This window comes from Mustela nigripes, chromosome 7, assembly GCF_022355385.1.
Source record: "Mustela nigripes isolate SB6536 chromosome 7, MUSNIG.SB6536, whole genome shotgun sequence".
NCBI lineage: Eukaryota > Metazoa > Chordata > Mammalia > Carnivora > Mustelidae > Mustela > Mustela nigripes.
Window position 1 is genome coordinate 102,569,556 of NC_081563.1, and position 18,015 is coordinate 102,587,570.

The 18,015-nt window shown below is 38.6% G+C and overlaps 1 protein-coding gene across 1 annotated transcript in view; it reads right to left on the bottom strand.

Annotated features, from left to right (window-relative positions):
* The window catches only part of SPTLC3 (serine palmitoyltransferase long chain base subunit 3), a 136,822-nt gene that overhangs the window by 83,363 nt on the left and 35,444 nt on the right, over nucleotides 1-18,015 (bottom strand). Inside the window, exons 3-4 of the mRNA XM_059406529.1 lie at nucleotides 4,645-4,799; nucleotides 3,864-4,012 (exon numbers count right to left, since the gene is read on the bottom strand). Coding sequence (XP_059262512.1) covers nucleotides 3,864-4,012; nucleotides 4,645-4,799 — 304 coding nt within the window. The remainder of the gene's footprint in view (nucleotides 1-3,863; nucleotides 4,013-4,644; nucleotides 4,800-18,015) is intronic.

An 18,015-nucleotide genomic window follows, 5' to 3' on the forward strand; every position in this document is an offset into this window, starting at 1 on the left:
TCGGGGGCTGCTGCATTACATTTTTCATTGTGAAACCAACATATTCAGACAAACGCCTTCCAGGTACTGAAAAATTAAATAGTTCTTTCCAATGAAGAAGCTCAAAGGACAAATGTGGAAATATCTTGCCTAATGGAGCTATTACTGCATACTGTTTGATGTTAATATTCAGACGTCATGAACAATTCTCAATCCTGGTGCTGAAAATCTAAAAATCCAGGTAATTTTAGAATCTGGAAACAGTTATTCAAGTGACTTTCCAGCTGAAAGTCTGGAGGCAAGCCACCTGAAGAAGAGGATGTTGAGCAGCAGTCTCTTCAACTTTTGGTAAAATGTTCGGTCTACAACACAATGTAATATCACACACAACAATTCTCAAGAATTTCTAATCTTTCACAGTACATTAAGAAAGTTCTTAGGAGGGGTGCCTGGGTGGCTCAGTGGATTAAGCCTCTGCCTTCGGCTCAGGTCATGGTCTCAGGGTCCTGGAATCGAGTCCCACACTGGGCTCTCTGCTCAGTGGGGAGCCTGTTTCCCCCTCTCTCCCGGCCTGCCTTTCTCCTTGTGATCTCTCTCTCTCTGTCAAATAGATAAAATTAAATAAAAATAAAAAAAGAAAGAAAGTTCTTAGGAAAAAATAAATAAATTTAAAAAAAAAGGAAAATTCTTAGGAAAAACTAGGCTGTAATTACCAAAGATATGACATAGGACACACAATTTGAAGGAGATCTCCCAGATCAAGAAGAATGCTAATAAAAAGGCCCCCATGAATATAGACGGTAAGAAATAAAAATGTGTCAGGCATTTCAAATGCTTGATGATGACTCCTAATTGCCATTTCACTCTGCCTCGTATTTAGGATATCAGAAAAAGGTGCCAACACTTCCATCAGCCTATGGAAAGTTAAATTGACCACAAGACAGTCAAAGCCTCCCTTGATTCTGCATGCCAATGTATTTTAGTTGTACATGAAAATAAACAGCAGTGCATCATTCCACATGTTAAACACAGCATTTGCAATTTGTACATCTGTGTCTGGAAATGTTTCATTCCTTACAGATCAGCTGTATTTCAGGCTCAGTCCTAGCACTTGTAGATGCAAACTGGACACACAGCTTTGCTCTTGGGCTCTTTGCTGTGCTTTTTATAGAACTGACCTCCCTCTCGGGTACTGAGTGCATGTTGGTGGTTACAGCAGGGAGGAGAGAACCAGGTGTCTGGTTGGGACTTCTCTTTCTACTTTTCACCCTTAGGAACAATTTAAATTTACTTTTATTTGTTTGTGATTATAGCACATAGTTGAGTTTGGGTTTTTGGCAAAATCTCAGTCCTTTTCTTTTAGTGGGAAAATATGCTCTTCTCACATACTTTTGGCCAAGATACTGTGTGTGGTCTCCTATCCTTTTACTGTGCTTTAAATACTTCCTCTTGATTTCTTTTTTAATTTCCTATTTTGTAATATGATTTTTTTTTTTTTTTTTGTGGGCTTTTCCCTCCAGAACATTGGAAACTATTTTTAAAAGCTCTGGGAAGGTACTCAAGTGATTAAATGTTCCTAAACATTTACTTTGGGCTCCTCAAGAAGCATTTTTGGTTGCTAAATTGGTAAGCCTCTATATTCCCACATTTTCATTGACAATCCACAGGCACTGTTAAACATTTTCTTAAGACTAGATAGCTTAGGCTTTCTGAAAGTTATTTGCCTTTCTTGAAATAAGTGGCATCAAAACGATGTTAGTAATTCTTGCGTGCTATGCTAACGTTACAGCTTCTGTTGCACAATACTGAAATGAAGCCCGTTTACTTCTTTATTTTCCGACTGCTCATATCCACCCTTGTTATCAAGTCTTCTGTTTGCTTAAAATTAGTGCGGGTGGCTTCTATTTTTGCTTTCTCACCATTTCCTTGAGAACTGTTAAAATCTTCTTCCTAGAGCTTGAGCCAGAGACCAAGTGAAGCAGATAAACAATCAAAGTCTAGCCATTCAGAAGGCTGAGAAGAAGTGGAGAAAGACCTTAGGCTGCAGACAGTCCAAACTATGATCTTTATCTCTGCCTGGCTTCTCCGATTCATTGAGTCTGCCAATTCGGGAACTCCTATTCCATATCTGGCTTCCACAGGAAAGAGGCCATTGACTATGCCAAGTTTAGCTTCTGCTGGCTGTGAGTGGGGAGTGTTCTGTATCAGTGAGTTGGGGGGGCGTGGTCATCATCCTCAGGAAAAGTATTTTCTGTCTCTTTGATTAACAATCTTGGTGTTAAGTGTGAGCAGCACCAGAGGAAATATCCACAAAGCTTACTTACTGACTCCATGTCTTTTATGACCGAGGGTAACCTTCCAGTCTCTGCCCCATCCCAAATGAGGTATCATGGGTCACCTAATTCTGCTACGTGAAGTAGAAGCTTCCTTCTGCATTCTGCTTATATCTGCAGCCCTCCTACCTCAAAATGAAGAAAAGATGTCTTTCTTAAAAAATTTGGGCAACCGCTTATAAACTCTGGAGCTTTGCTAAATGTTTAATGAATGTATGGATTAAAAAATTACTTTGTTCAACTTGAATTGTTCTTTGTTGCATGGGTTTTTAATGATCTTCTGTCGACTGGATTCTAAGAGGAGCAGATGGCTCATTTGTCATTAATGGTAAATCCCCTTTTAGTAGGTTTACCTTAGGTCCGTAGAATGGCCTGAAACTGACATGGTAAACCATGCATATATCATTCTGGATGGGAAACTGCTGTCAGAAGAAGCTAGCTAGACTGGGAGTTAGTATGATTAATAAGCCAGTGGTGGGACATCGGTTAGTCACTATGATCCTCTTTGCTCCTCTAGAAGATGAAATAACGTCACCGGTGCTGCCTCCTTGAGCAGAGGACTTTGGTGAGTAATAAATGAGATGATATATAAGAAAAAACCGTGTCAAGAATAGTAGGAGGAAGCTTGCCTCACTCTTTCTCCCTGAGGTGGGGAGGACCAGAAGTTTCCTTCTCACAGATTTCACTCTTTTGAAAAGAGCAAAATGTTTCAGCTAAAAGAGAAACATCTGTTCCACCTTCATTCATTCATTCATTTATTCATTCATTCATCATTCACTCACTCATTCAACACAATGGACCACAAGGCCAATTCTATCCTTCCCTTCATGAAACTTACGTTTTAGTAGCAGCAATGGGCAATATCCAAATACAAAAGCAAGATCAGGGACGGACATCGTTAAGAAAGAGCAAAATCTAAACAAAAAGTTGTTCGACGGATATACAATTTCAGTCACGCAAGATGAGTACGTTCTAGAGAGATGTACAGCATTGTGTCTATAATTAATACTGCACAGTGCACTTTAAAAATTTGTTGAAATGGTAGATCTCATGTGAAGTGTTCTTACCACAAAAAATGGGGACACAAAGAAACTTTCCAAGGTGGTGGACATGTTTATTACCTCGATTGCAGTGGTGGTTTCAGCGTGTTTTTACATATCAAAACCTATCAAATTGTATAAATTAAGTAAGTATAATTTTTAACAATATCAGTTATACTTCACTAAGGCTGTTTTAAAAAAAGAAAAGGAGAGGGAAGGATCCTGAAACGGATCAAATGGAAGAGGCACAAGAGTTGTTATTTTAGATAATGTGGTCTAATGAAAGATCCATTTTCATTTTTTCTGGAAAATTTAAACCTGTAATTAATAAACTGTCTGACAAGAACATAATGTTTGAAATTTCCCAAAAGACCTTCAGGTACCTTTCTCATTTTGCAATTTATAACAGCTTTTTGAGGTACACCATCTAGATGCGATCTAGGTTTGAGAAATTGCCACAGGGAATCTGAGGCCCAACTGGACAAAATTTCAAAATGGTGAACATACATACCCATTTCATGTCTGGTGCTGGCCACACCTAAGCCATACTCCTCTAAAACATCCTTTACTGTCCTCATAGATTCATCGTAACTGGCAGCCAGGCCAAGGAAGTTGTACGAGCCCATGTTGATGACATCTTTGATGATTCTTCCAGTGAACCTGCAGAGAGAAGACCACAAAGGGCTTTCTCATTTAACATCATCCTAGTGCCCCACAGAAGACTCATCCAAGGATATCTTGGGTCTGGCCCCAATCATATATTTTGTTTTTCCTTTCTGGTGTGCATTGCTGCCAATACAAAATGGTCTGCCCTTGGAGGATAGTAACGCCAAAATGAAGTTGGGCAGAGTATTTGGAAAAAAGGTATCACAAGCCATGGAGTATCATTTAGCCCTGGTTTTCCTTGGCTGCTCACTTCCGTGACACCTGTGCTCTTGTTTAAATTCCAGCAAGAACTTTGTAGGTGAGAAAGAGCCCTGGTCATCACTGCTTCCTTCAGCAAGAAGTAGGGGGGTAAAATTGTCAGTAGGGCTGAAAAGGCTCTTCGTGGCTAGCTCTGTGTAGACGGCACTTTCTGACACAGGCTTTATTTTAATCTAACACAGCCACCCTTGGCAACTGAATAACTATGACTTCCCCCACTGGAATTACCAGGGCTTGCAAAAGGCTCAATGATGGAAGGCCAGCAACTTCCATGGTTTGATGTTTATCAGCTCTGTAATTTAATGCCCATGCTAGGATTTCCTGGGAAGAATTTCTTTCAACCAAGACCCTCCAGAAGGCTGCCTCACCTAAATGTCCAGTTGTAGTCATCCGACACCCTCTCCATCACATCGAACCGAGACCCCGGGGCACTGCAGATGGGCCGGTTCCAGTTGTCTCTGATTCTCATGTACAGGTTCCGCGTGTAAAAATTCTCAAAGTTTTGATAAAGCGGCACAAAATCCTGTTACAACAGAGGCAGCAGTTTACCTTTGGTCTCCTGCTTTTTGTATTTTCTTAGCAATTGAAAACTGGAAGAGCTGTGAACATAGTCCACTGCACATAGTTTTGGAGCAAGGGCCTATCGGTAAGGGGACAGGTGTGTCCACAGAGAACACTGTGAGGCCTCCATCCCTAAACAATTTACATTTTAGTGGAAGGAAGTAAGAAAAACGTGGCACAGAAAGGTAGCAAAGATGATAGTGCAACATGAGGTAAGTCCCCAAATGAGTGGTGGACACAAGGAATCTTTGCAGGATACCGTCTGAAAAGTAACAATAGATGTTTATATCAAAGGAGTTTTGGAGAGAAAAGTGGTGAGATGATAACCTGGTCCTAAATTTTTTGAACATGAATATCCCCACTCACGTTTTCAGAAATGTGGATGAACTTGATCATAACCTATTGGCAAAACTCTTGGCAGCTGGCTGCCTGTCACATAGCCGAGGGCCTGGAAACTGAGTTGATGAGATTGTGGAGGCACCTGGCTTCTCTCACAGTTGCAGTGACAGCACCGTTTTTGCTCTATAAAAGGTAAGCCATGCTTGAGGGGTTGACAGTCCAGCTGAAGCTCAAAGCAAAATATATCTAACTTTTGGTCATCTAACTCCTCATAGTACAAGGCAGAAATTACAAAACGTTGGTCTAAGCCAAGTACTTTGGGCAATTTGTAAGATTAGAATGAGAGGGAGAAAAAAAAAAAAAAAAGAATGAGAGGGAGAGTCACATCTTGCTGGAGCAATCAAGGTAGTTTATGTGGGAGGGATCTTGAAGCTGGGCACCGAAGGTGGAATGAAATTGCTTTGGACATGGACGCTTGGCGAGTGCACTCAGGATGAATGGTTCTGCGTTAGAAGTGCAGGGTGTTTTTGAGAATGAATGAAAATAAAACATATGACAGTTCTTGTCACTCCTGCCTGATCTATAATGGCTCCCACCTCACTTAGGGTCAAAGCCAACGTTCTGAGCCATCTGCTCCCTGTTATCTTCCTAATCCCATCCACTATTATTCCCTGTGGTGTGTTAAGGTGGCAAAACCAGTGGGGCACAGAAAGTGGGACCTTTTAGTGTCTGGATGAAGAACTCACGCATTATCTTGGAGTCAATGAGGAACCACTGAATAACCAAGAGGGAGCTTTCCTATTCTCCTATCCTTTCTGAGTTCTTTTCTCTCCCTCCCATTATGGAATAGAGGTAATTTCCTGAGGGAACAAGGAGGACTAGGGCTAAGGCTTTGTGGAAGACCTTCTTGTGCTACTGGTTTGGCTACTCATCTCTTGAGCTGATCCATTACAGGGAAAAATATATAGTATCTGCATGCTTTGATGGCTGGTGGTTGCACCCAAGCCACAGTCTGGTTTGCAACATCATTAGGTTTTTTAGTGGCACGGCATCATTTCGCATCATTTCCGGGGAGGGAGTTGTGATTGCCTATAAGAAAGAATGTTTATAACCACAACCCCAGCACATGATGGGGACTATCTACTATATGCAAATTTGGAGGATGAAAATGACAACTTTACTGGTTACATCTGTAAGTTGACAATTTCATACCAAATGCATGTGTCCTTTAAATTCTAAGTATCCTGATAGAAATTTTAAGATTCAAAGCTACAAAGTTATGATAATTATACCCATTTATGTTCTAACAGGGAAATGGACATTTTTAAAAAAATATTTTTATTAACATATAATATATTATTTGACCCAGTGGTACAGGTCTGTGAATTATCAGGCTTACACATTTCACAGCACTCATCATAGCACATACCCTGACATATTTTTGAGAGAAAAGGAGATTGTATAATTTCAGGAAAATCTTTTCCAAACAATTTCTTCTTTTTTTAAACTGTTCACTGACTTATAGATTATTCCATATCCCCAAATGTTGTGTCCTTCTATTTCTAATTTTTTATTCCTTAATTGAAATGACATTATATACATTCATACCATCAAGAGAAAATAGAGAAGTAGGTCTGTAAGTCTTATTTTTAGACTCCAAATGGAATTATAGTTTTAGATTTTTTGAGAAATCTTACTCAAAATAAAGTTAATAGTTCGTTTAGGAAAACACTTGGCTTTAGGTAGGAAAAACAATAATTATGTCTATAATATTAAAACAAAATTAATTTCTATTTTTCTTAAAGATTTTATTTATTTATTTATTTGAGAGAGAGTGAGAATGAGGGAATGGCAGAGGGAAAGGGAGAAGCAGGTTCCTCACTGAGCAGAGAGCCTGATACAAGGTTTGATCCCAGGACCTTGGGATCATGAGCTGAGCTGAAGACAGATGCCTAACTGACTGAGCCACTCAGGTGCACCAAAAACAAAATTAATTTCAGTGCAGAACGACAAGATGCACAGGATACCAGGGCAGGGGGTACATAGAAACTGTAGATTTCAAGCACCCATTTGACCCATGTGAGGAAAATTAGACCCAGCAAGGTGAGTAGCTAAACTCTAGTCAGCCTCTGGCTTCGGTCACCTTCTCAGCAGTCACTTCAGAGTGACTTCAGGCTGGCACCTTCCCCACTTGTGCAAGCTTCCCTCCAAAACCCCAGTTAAAAAAAAACAAAAACCATGACCCATGATATGGAAAGTTAGTGCCAACAGTTTGCCAGACCATGGAGGAGTGTCCGCTCATCTTAAGGAACTTGGCATTTACTTCAGGAAACAACTTAGGGCATTTCATCATCGAGCCTCATAAAGATATGCTATCACAGCCTCTCGAGGGACGGTGAAAAATACTCTATCTTGCCCAAACTTTCTGACCCAGACATCCAGATTTTCTATCTACAAGGAAATGGGTAGCCAGTTTTTTATTGAGACAAATACTTTGAGGGCAAGATCCAGGGATTCTAACCTATTCTGTGGGATCAGAGAAGACTTTGTAGTAGGGAATGATCTTCATATTTCTTAGTAATTAGAATAGAATTTGGCAGAAACTTCTCTGCCAAAGGGATAAGCTAGTTTTTTGTTTGTTTGTTTGTTTTTTGTGTTTTGTTTAGCCATGGAGAGCCATTTCTTTGTGAGTTGTGTGAGATCTGAAACACAAGCTCAGCAGTCTATGTGTCCCTGAGAGGGAACTACTTAGATTTCAAGGTCTGGTTTGGGTAAGAACTGCCTTCTTTTGTGGCATTGTCTTGCTCTTACTTTGCACCTGTAAGCTTCCTGCGTCTGCATGGGTGTATGTTCACCCCACCCCATTCCTTTGAGCACCAGTGAGGTTTCTTCAGGAGCAGTCAACACCTTCCAAAGGTCAATGTCCTCTAATCTCAGGTAAGCCTCCCACAGCATTTTCGCTATACCAGAAAATGAAACTGGGCTAGATATTGCAAAAACAGAAGCATTGCAAGAGGACATACCTGTAACCATCTGTAGATGTAACTTGTCACTGGCCTACTCACTATCTTTCTTTTTCTTCCTGACACAAATGGCTAGATGTGACAGTGAAATTTGGGCCATAAGGACAGAATTGTTTGGGGGGGGGGGTAGGGTATAGGAGGGTTGAGCAAAATCTAAAAATGCAGCCACAAAAATGTCTTTGTTTCTACTGCAATATGATAATCTTTTTTCACCTTTAAGCTTGTAGGATACTTTATAATTTTCCAAGTGTTATACATATTTCTGTCCAATGTTTATAGACAAATCAGTGGAAAGCCAGAAAATCTGAGTGGACAAATTGGGAATTAGAGTTCTAAAACCAGTGTTCTTTTCAATAATCATGCTACAGGGCTAGGTGTTTATAAGGAAGTGAAGAGAACATATCCATGGCCCATTGTGAAAAAAACTGCCAAATTTGGAAGCATGCTTCTTATTTGATTTAACACCTGCTTATTCAGTATGAAATAAAACCATGAATTTGTAGAGAGATAAAATCATTATCAAACATCAATTATGAATTTTTGCCCACATGGACACTTTGTTTTCACCTACACTTCTGCTCTAACCTAATATTTCATTTTATGTCATTATTTCCTTTTGGGAAACAGCCATTTCTCCTACCAAAGTCAAGCTCTGGATAATAAAAAAAATTTCATTTTTTTCTTTGTTGTTGGAAAGGACATTGTATCATAAACAGTTCTTTGAAGTATGAGAAGCATAAAGTCAAGATGGCTAAGTTTAATTCTATTAAGGAATTAGAGGGAGATTTGAATAAAAATGGTAGACTCAGTGCTTGTAACTATTCTACTACTCATCTAAAGGTCCTCTGAAGTGACAAAAGATGTTTAAGAAACAAAATAAATTTATAAATGCCTAGAAAGACAATCAAGAGTATCATTACTAAATCGGAAATACTGAAGCATCACAAAAGATGGAACACATATAAGATCTGACCAATGGAGAAGTAAAACCATAGGAAACCATAGTTCTTTTTTAAAAAAATTATTTTATTTATTTATTCGACAGAGATCACAAGTAGCCAGAGAGGCAGGCAGAGAGAGAAGGGGGGATGTAGGCTCCCTGCTGAGCAGAGAGCCCGATGCGGGGCTCCATCCCAGGATTCTGGGATCGTGACCTGAGCCAAAGGCAGAGGCTTAACCCACTGGTGTCCCAGGAAACCATAGTTTTAAAACATATGCTGAGAAGATTGGTTTGGACATAAGCTAACTGTAGGGGAGTTTAAAGTTAAAAGTAAATAACCTTAAGAAATGGATAGTCAGGGCACCAGAGCCTGGGGATGGAGTCCTGCATCGGGCTCCCAGCTCCACGGGGAGTCAGCATCTCCCTCTGATCATCTCACCTCTCATGCCCTCTCTTACTGTCTCCCTCTCAAATAGATAAATAAAATATCTTTTTTTTTAAAGAAATTGATAGGGTGATTAAGTGGGAAGCTAGATCTCTTTGTCTTCTTTTTATGGGTTAATAAGTAAGAAGCGGTTGTGATGTCCACAGGACAAATCTCCTTGCTAGGTACCAGGAGCGGAATGGAAGAGCAATGCCCCAATGTAGAGAGATTAGGAGTCCACACTGCAAGAATAGCAGCTATTGGTCCTAGCAACTCCTTCCATTTCCCTTCTCTGGTCACTCAAGATAGGGAAATATGTAGGAATATAAGGATTCTTTAATAAGAAAAGAAATGAACATAGACAAAGTGTCAGTGCTATTTAAGGAAAACTAGCATTAGAGGTACCACATTCAGTAAGCAGAACAACTAGCGAAAAGACTTAACAGAACAAACAGAGAAAGAATTTAAAATATATTCATCTTTTGAGAAAAACAGCAGAACAATGCATGCTTTAAAAAGATCAACAGTTCAAAAGTAAAATGGACACCTGAAAAGCAAATTAATAAGCTAGAATAACAAGTTGGTTAAGTTTTCCAGGACATGATGAAAAAGGATAGAGAAGAAAATATGAAGCAAGTCAAGAGAAATGTAAGACAGATTGAGAAGATCCAATTCTCTCTAATGGGAGTTGCAAGATTGAAAAAAAGGAGGATAAGAAGAAGTGCAAGAGGAGGAAAAAAAGGTAAAAAAAGATGGAGGAGGAGAGGCAGGGGGAAATTATAGAAAGGAAGAAAGATTTGAATCTTAAGGTGTAAATGATCTGCTGGGTACTGATTAAATTTCAGTCTCCAGGGATAGTGAGGAAAACCTCAAGTATTTTTAGAGAAGGAAGAAAGGCAGTTTATATACAAGGGAACAAGAAATGGATTGCTTCAGACTTTTATAGGTGACAAGGGAAAAAAAGATTATGAATGAAAATGATTTTGAACTTAGAATCTTATACTCAGCCAAGCCAGCAATCAAATGAGAGAGCCAAATAAAAACATTCCAATATATGTAAGGAGTCATGAGTTTAACTCCCACAGACCTTTTCTGTAATAATTGAGTATATACCTCAACAAAACAATGAAATAACTAAGGAGGAAGAGAAGATGCCTGGAAGAGTAGTGAGTGAAGAAATTAATGGACTATGGTTTAACCCAAGTAGTTTTGTATATGAGGTATAAAGAAACAGAATCTATAAATTAATAAACAAATGATACTCTGGAAAAATGGGTATGTGGGAGAAAGAAATTCTTCTCCTGGTCTGTGGAAGATTCTCGTCACTAACCGTATCATATATATATATATATATATACACACACACATATGTGTATATACACACACACACACATATATATACACACACAGAGAGAGAGAGAGAGAGAGAGAGAGAAACATTAAACAAATAGCAGGGAGAAATACTATATACAATTCCTAACAGTGACAAGGAGAAAAAGAGTGGCAGAACAAATAAAATTTAATCAAATATATCAAAGGTATGAAAGGAAAAGTACTTAAAATAAAAAAAAAAAAAGAAAATGTAAACGTCAAATATAAAGGTGGCAGGAATAAGTTCAAACACACGAGTAATTAAAGTATTAGGTTTAACCACAAGGAGTCGCCAATGTTTGTTTTTGACCTATAAGAACAGCAATTTCATATGGTTCAAGAAAGTAATTGTTCATAACCTACATTATTTTATTAAAACACAAAAGCTCTCACATTTGATTTAAAATAAATTGATATGCTACTTATAAGAGGGCTACATTTTCTGAAAGTGATAAAGACGGAAATAAAGAGAGGACTGTTGAAGAAAAAGCAGATGTATAAATATTCATATCAGACACAACAGAGTGCAAAGTAAAGTAAGATAAAAGAAAGAAACCCACCAAGAATTGTAGGAGCCATAACTCATGTATCTTAGAGTTACACTGAAATACATAAGAAAAAGAGAAACTAACAAATCCATAATCACAGTGGAAGACATTAACACACGTTTCTCAGAAATTATAAGTGTGAGAAGACAAAAAATAAGTAAGTCTAGAGGATCCAAGTTACATACTTAGCAAGTTTGTTCTAATAGACTTAAAAAACAGTGTTCAGTTTTTCATGGCACGCATGGAAAACTGCAAGACATTCCAATACAACTATCTGAGAAGCTGTGGCACCTGAAGAGAGATATTCATTAAGGTGGTAGCATCTGGAATTAAAATATGAAAATATCAATAGCTTTCCTATATGCCATCAATAACTAATTAGAATATGGGATAGAGAAAAAAAGATAATATTCAAATACCACCACCATCAAAAATTCATATCCAAATAATGATCATAAGAGGAAATATCAGACCTTAGAATAAAGAAATAAAATTTTATTAAAGGACATGAGAAATACCTACATAAATGGAGAGACATATCATTTTCTAAATGTTCCATATCATTTAGAAAATATCAGTTTCTAAATGGGAAGACTAAATGTTATTAAATGCCAAACTTTCCAAAGTTAACCTATACCTATAGATTTAATAATATATTACCAATTAAATGGCAACAGTTTCTTTAAAAAAAAAATTCAATGCCTGTCAAGCTAATTCTAAAGTATATACAAAGAAAAGATCTTTAAGAATTACCTAAAAACTTCCAAATTTACCGAAAAAATAGACAAATAGATCAATAATTCAAATCAGTGGGTAAAAATTTCAATTAAAGACAATTTAAAACACTCTTTTAAAAAATAAAGTCCTCCTCACATGAAAAGATGCTCAACATTACTCTTCTTCAGGGAACTACAAATCAAAACCACAATGAAATTGCACCCATCAGAATGGCTAAAATTAATGAGTCAAGAAACAACAGATGTTGGTGAGCATGCAGAAAAAGGGGAACCCTTTTATACAGTTGGTGGGAACGCAAACTGGTGCAGCCACGCTGGAAAACAGTATGGAGGTTCCTGAGAAAGTTAAAAATAGAACTACCCTGTGACCCAGCAATTGCATTACTAGGTATTTACCCCAAAGATACAAATATACTGACTGGAAGGGGCATACTCACCCTGATGATTACAACAGCATTATCAACAATAGTCAAATTATGGAAAGAGCCTAAATGTCCATCAACAGATGAATGGATAAAGAAGATGTGTTACACATTCTCTCTCTCTCTCTCTCTGGAATATTACTCAGTCATCAAAAAGAATGAAATCTTGCCATTTGCAATGACATGGATGGAGCTAGAGTGCACTATGCTAAACGAAATAAGTCAGTCAGAGTTAGACAAATACCATCCAGTTCACTCATATGTGGAATTTAAGAAACAAAATAGATAAACATAGGAGAAAGGAAATAAAAAAGAGAGGAAGATAAACCACAACAGACTCAACTGAAGAAAAAACTGAGCGTTGCTGAGGGGAGGTGGGCAGGGGAGTGGCTAAACAGGTGATGAATACTAAGGAAGGCACCTGTGTTGAGCACTGAGTATTATATATAAGTCATGAATCATTAAATTCAACGCCAGTAACTAATATTACATTAGATGTTAACTAACTAGAATTTAAATAATTTTTTTAAAAGTCCTCTCTCTCTCCCCAAAGAGCAAAAACTAACAACAAGGAAAACAAAAGAAAATGTCTGAGACATACGACTTAAAAATTAAAAATGTAAATATGGCTAAAAAGAACATAGAAAAAATTAAGAGCCAAGAAACAGAATTTAAAAAATACCTGAAATCACTTAATAGATAAATTATTCATATATGGATATCTACAAAAGTCTCTTCGAAATCAATGAGAAAAAACCAATTTAATAAAATCAAGAGCAAGGGATAAAAATAGGCAATTCAAGAAGATTAAGTATAAAGTACTAACAATCATGAGAAAAGCTCAGTCTCACTATTAATCAAGAAAATGCAAATTAAGACAAGAACAAAAAATGTTCACCTATCAGACTGGCCAAAGTAAAAAACACATTGATCATATCAACATATCAAAGGCTGGTAAGGAAGCAAGCACTCCTAGGAACTGCTCACTAGAGTCTACCTGGGCAAGCTCTTTTGAAAGGCAATTTGCCAATCTCTCAGAAGTTGAAATATACATTCCTTGAACCCAGAAAGCCACTTCTAGGAATCATCCTCAAATAAATGCACGTACTGCTCATTGAGGAATTATCTGAAGTAATAAAATAATAAAAAATGATAATACAAATAATCATATACCCACATTGGGGAATACCATCATGCAAAGTATTAAAAGGAATGGGGTAAACTTGTATTGGCATGTGATGGTCTTCAGACTTAGTTAGGGGAGAAAAAAGTGAATCACACATAAGTCTGTATGATGCAATCCCATTTATGCTAAGGAAAAGAATGGGTGCAAATGAACCTATGTGTAATTAAGTGCACGAAAAACACAGGAAGAAGGATTTTGCTCGTTACTTCTGTAACAAAGAGGAAAGGGAAAAAAGATTTCAGGGGTTCTTCATTAGGACTTGTCATAATCCACCCATATCACACATTGGTTAGTACCATTGGTGTACATAGCAAAGTTCTGCCTTATCAGTGTGGTTTCACTTATATGTTTAACCAAGGGGAAAGGAGGGAAAACTGAATGGGAAGAAATCAGAGAGGGAGACAAACCATAAGAGACTCTGGACTCCAGGAAACAAACTGAGGGTTACAGAAGGAAGGGGGATGGAGGGATGGGGTAACTGTGTGATGGGTATTTAAGGAGGGCATGTGTTGTGATGAGCACTGAGTGTTATATGAAACTAATGAATCATTGAACACTACATCAAAAACAAATGATGTACTACATGGTGGCTAATTGAACAATAAATAAACAAATAAATATTTGGTAGAATTTAAAAAAATCAGTGAACTCTGCTTTCCTCCTATTTGTAGCTTCCTTCTTGCAAAGGGAAGCAAAGTCTATACTGTAAAAGCACTAAAAAATGATTAAACTAACATTTTAATGACACAGCAGAAGTTATATGTGTGTGTATAACATGTATATACGTGTATTTATTTGGATGTTCACAAATAAATACTGACCTGAGTATTCACTATGTTGAGGCTGTGATCTGATTTTACCGATGTGGTCTTACTTCACAAAATATTTCTAGAACTATGATTTTAGAGTTAGTGTTCCAACCTATGGCACATATTTCTCTCCTAGAAGCAATAGTGGAAAATATTCAGCCCTTGTGAGGGTACATTTGCTTTTTAGAAGCATCTGGGAGGTATTTGGAATGAAGTCTGGTTGGGGAGACTGGGGATTTCACTGGCCAGCAATTTCTGCTGCATTTAAAGCTATTGATTTCTTTGTAGATAGGTAAGTCAAGGAAGTGAGGGAGTGACCCTTTGTGCCCCCAGGATAGTTCAAGAAGCATTGTTCTAAAACACTGGCCTCTAACTCTCTGCATATGGAATCACCTGGGAAGCTTTTATGAACCTCACCAAGGGTATACCACAGACAAATTAAATTAGAATATTTGTGGGTAAAGCTCAGGTATTAGTAGCTTTTAAAACTTCTTAGGTGATTCCAATGTACAGCCGAGGCTGAGAATCACTGGTCTAATATTACCATCTCACCAGCTGCTGGCTAGTATGTTAAGTTTCCAAGGAAACCCCAGTGAAAGCTCTCTGACTTTGGACTCACCCAGGTCCAAACAGGAAGACCAGTGCTTGGGCCATCTGTTTGCTTTGGACAAAACTCATACCCCGTGACCCTAATGGAACTCATCCTTCAAATTACTCAGAAGAAAGTCTCTCTGGGTGAATCTTGTTATCGTAGCAGGGTGCAAAATGTACATACAAAAGGGCAATTTTTAATTCAGGCACATATTTGGAGATCTGTCTTAAAATTCTTTACAGTTACAACTTGCTGAACCCTCTTTGTTTCATGTGGGAGTAAAAATCTCTGGGGATGGGCCAGAAATGTCTGGGGTGTACTTGTAGAGGAGCTACAGGGACTCTCTGGGTCTAGAGTGAACATGGACTTGCACTGCTATGTTTTCTAACAGGCTGATGCCCTGTGGAGCAGGTCTTGCTTAACCTGTTATCAAACTACAGGGATTGAGAAATGGGACTGTGCTTGGAGGTTTCAAGTCTCTGATGATGCTTGACATTCATGTGATTATTCTATTTGCTGACATCTTCTGAATTTTGCAAAATTAAGTCGTCTAATTATTCTATTTGCTGACATCTTCTGGATTTTGCAAAGTTAACTCAAAGTTAAGAAAGTGATTTATCGAGAGGTCTTTAATGAATTGCAATTCATCGCTGCAGTGGCCTTGGATTTTAAATAAAAGATACATGTGTCCCCAAAATTAAGCATTAAAAGGAGAATTTAAACAAGAATATTTAAACTTGTACATGTCTGTATTGTCCTATTGTTTGCCAGTGTCTTCTGATTGCTAGTGGAGTCGATCTGATATGCCCGATGTCCTGGGCCTGTGATTTTTTTGAAATTTTCTTCTGGACGAAGATTTTGATTTTTTTTTTTTTCTGTTCACTTAGTTTATACTAAGTGAATCAGAAATACTAAGTGAATCAGTCACCAAGTGATGTAGATAAGAGGACTGTCAGACCCTTTATGTTTTGGAGTCAGCTTCAGGGTATTGGGGCTAGAAATAAAAAAGAAGAATGCAAAAGGATTCTAAATTTGGGGCAACATTTTAGTTTGGATGGATGGTTTGATATGAGAGGAGTCATCCCAGTAAGGGAGAAAATAGGAAAATTGAGTTAATAAATTCTTGTATTTGAAAAACAGGAAAGAAATGAGGAAGGGGACATGTCAGTTAGCTTCACGGCAACCATCATTTTTATCTGTAATGATATCTGTATATTTTTATCAAAATATCATGCTGTAAACTTAAATGCAACTTTTATTAAAAATAAAAAGAATGCACATGGAGTAGAAGAGTATAATCAGAATCAGCATCTCTTCATGATCTTTTTGAAAAAAATAATTGCTCTTTTGGATGTACTTTTTTCCTGGTGTCACTTGGCTCTTGGCTGGTTTGTCTAAAGCGACAATTCACCCTAAGTAACCACGCTTTTAGAATAGTATATAGGGTGCCTGGGTGCTCGATTGGTTAAGCAACTGCCTACGGCTCAGGTTATGATCCTGGAGTCCTAGGATCAAGTCCCCCTTCAGGCTCCCTGCTCAGTGGGGAGTCTGCTTCTCCTGCTGACCTCTCTTCTCTCATGCTTTTTCTCTCTCTCATTCTCTCTCTTTCTCTCTCTCTCAAATAAATAAAATCTTTTAAAAAAAGAATAGAATATAGTGCTCATTTCTGTTAAGAGAACCAGGAGTCACTGGGAAGCAGTGTGTTTCCAGCAAGAGACTTTAAGACATGGCTCAAGTAGCTTATTAACACAAAGCAAGGGTACTGTCAGAGGGACGGAGCTGGGGAAAAATAGTAAAAGTCTAAAGGTCAGCCTGAAGATGGGTTTCTCATGACCAAGTCCCATCAAAAAGGACATAGCAGCTGTAGCCACTGCAATTTATTAAGACCAGTTACACTGGGAGATTATAAATGTCTAAAGGGGCTCCACAGGAAGGAACATGTAATAAAATGTGCCATGTGAAAGGTATGACCACCAAGGTGAATTAGTTGATTGACTGGTGCTCTCTACCTCACAGAGATCAACCAGGAGGAAAAGAATTTATTTTGTCAAGAAGTACAGGGCATTCATTTTTCTGATGCAATGTCTTCCTGCTGGGAGGTGGTTTGAGTCATGCTTGCAGCTGTAGTGACAGGTGCTGCCATGCAGGCTGCTAAGACCAGATGACTCATTGTTGGGGACCAGGCACCCCTTCCCCCAGTGCCAGGAGTGTTGGAGGCAGACAACTTGCTGAAGGGAGCTGCCTGGCCCGGGATCACATCCCTCTACGGTGGTAGTCCCCCATCTATCATCACTAGAGACTCCACACCCTGCCATCCCTGAGGAAGGCTTCTGGAAGGCCCTTCCATCTCCAGAGCTCCCTGTGGGATCCACTGGGGCCTTGGCTCGGACTGCATCACAATTCACCTGTCTCATCTTGCTCCCTTTGCTCCCTTGCAGGTGTATGGGTGTTGCTTCCAGGAGTGCACCCCAGAAACTTTCTGCCCTCACGCCTCCATCTCAGAGTCTGCTTCCCTGGGAACCAGTTTGCCTATATATAACGATGTTCTGCTTGAAATGTAAGACATGCTTTGGAAAGACCAAAGTGACTAGCCCTGTTGGGTTGCTCGAGCAAGAACATTGGCACAGGGTAGGAATAGATGGCAGAGTTGAAGCCGAAGCTTGCTAAGGGATGACACACCCGAGAAATCTACATTTGACTCACCCTCTGTCCCATTAAATATTCTAAAATGTGCTGGTCTATTGGGCACTGGTTACCTACACCTGGGGAGCAGGCAGATTGGTGATA